The sequence below is a fragment of the Aplysia californica genome, unplaced genomic scaffold, assembly GCF_000002075.1.
Source record: "Aplysia californica isolate F4 #8 unplaced genomic scaffold, AplCal3.0 scaffold00006, whole genome shotgun sequence".
Lineage (NCBI taxonomy): Eukaryota > Metazoa > Mollusca > Gastropoda > Aplysiida > Aplysiidae > Aplysia > Aplysia californica.
The window spans coordinates 3,447,179-3,448,909 of NW_004797276.1; the positions used below are offsets into that span (position 1 = coordinate 3,447,179).

The following is a 1,731-nucleotide window of genomic DNA, read 5'->3' on the forward strand; positions in this document are numbered from 1 at the left end:
CATTGCTTGCCTCTCATTCAATAGGTCCCGGGTACGAAACCTGACAGCGACGGAAAATTTTCTTCTCTGAGATTTTCTCCATTCACCTCCTTTCCTACTCTCTAACTGCGTTCTCTTGTCTGCTTTTGTCTCCACTTCTGCCCCCCTCCCCCCAACCCCTTGCCCCCTCGTATGGGTTCCTGGCTCTTTCTGCAGCTACACCTTGGCTCCTTCTTACTACTGTCTTTCAGCCACACCCCTAATCTTAGGGTAAGTAAGATGTAACACCTAGCCTTCTCGGAAAAGGGCTAATAATCTTGGAGTCGGAGGTCCAGTGTGCAAGTTGTGCACGTTAAAGACCATTTGGTGGTCCTAAAATCCATAAGAGTAGGCTTCGGCCTCCACCCGGGCAAAATTCAAAATTAATTCGTTCCACACTAAAATGTTTGATGTGTCCCGCGCTCTCCAATAGCCGAATGCAGTTACATTGGTTTTCCAAAATGCGACCTCTTTGTTTGTTTATTCTGGAATGGAGTGAAATTCCGTTTGTTATTGGCTTATCTTCTCCGAAATTGCTATGGGTATGTTATCGAGTTGTTGTTTTTTCTTACTTTTTTTTTTTGGGGGGGGGGGGTTTAAACCAGAATTGCTAAGAGTTATATCGGACATGTTCCTAAATTGTTTTCAGAAAGTGACTCGACCCGGCGGCGTCGCAAACGCCGACACCACGGTTCTCGAGTGCCGAACACAAACCAAGATCAAGAGCAGACAACTTCCTCCAACTCCACAAGGCCCCCGAACGAACCCGAGGCCGGCCCGTCACAAGTACAAACGTCGCTTACCAAAAATCAGAAAAGGAAATTGAAAAAGAAGCGGAGAGAGAAAGAAAAGAAAGAGGCAAGACAGGACAGCACTTCTGAATTTACATTTGATGATTTGTCACAGAATAACTCTTCGGGTCGTAACGAAAGGTATCAATGTTCTAACCGTTAGCCTACTCCTCTAACTCTGTCGATAAGGGTTTTTTTATGTTTGATAATCGTATTTTCACCCAACAGTATCCCACCCTTATTGTGGGTGGTTGGCGGGTGCCCCGGTGTGGTTTGCTTCTTCTTTCCTATCGAACATCTATCGTCTTTATCTACCCTCCTTCTTTTTCGTGTTTGTTACAGTATTGTAACACCTCTTTATCTTCTGGCGCTCGTATGACCTTATGCAGTTACGAACGCCGTAAAACCTCTACTAAAAGTAAATCACCCTTATTAATTTGTGGCTGTGAACAAATGGTGTTGATTTGTAACACTCTTTTCACTAATCCTGTCATTAGTCAATGGTTGGGGAATAGGCAGTGCAGTACAAATGTACCATAGCTGCTCCTCCCACCCCTCCAGGATTCACGAGAAGGTTGGCTTGCTGAATATGCCAGTCGTCTGCTGGTTGGATATTTTCTACACTGGTTGCTGTCTCTCCCCGTCCTGCTTGTGACACCGGCTTCCCTTAAGTCCATTATGTGTGATGTGGTGGAGCCTTTGTCTTCTTTGTGGTCGTTGAACCATGCTGTCGATGGACCTAAGTGCATGGTGCCATCAGTCTCAGCCTGGCCGACTAGCTCATCAGCACATTCATTGCCTCGAACTCCTGCGTGACCAGGCCGGCTAGCTCATCAGCACATTCATTGCCTCGAACTCCTGCGTGACCAGGCCGGCTAGCTCATCAGCACATTCATTGCCTCGAACTCCTGCGTGACCAGGC

General features: G+C 46.7%; 1 protein-coding gene across 2 annotated transcripts in view; it reads left to right on the forward strand.

The window, feature by feature from the left end:
• The window catches only part of LOC101853984, a 33,559-nt gene that overhangs the window by 23,792 nt on the left and 8,036 nt on the right, over positions 1 to 1,731 (forward strand). For both annotated transcript variants that reach the window (XM_005089540.3, XM_035969218.1), the window contains exon 3: positions 668 to 950. In XM_005089540.3, the coding sequence (XP_005089597.1) occupies positions 668 to 950 (283 nt within the window). The remainder of the gene's footprint in view (positions 1 to 667; positions 951 to 1,731) is intronic.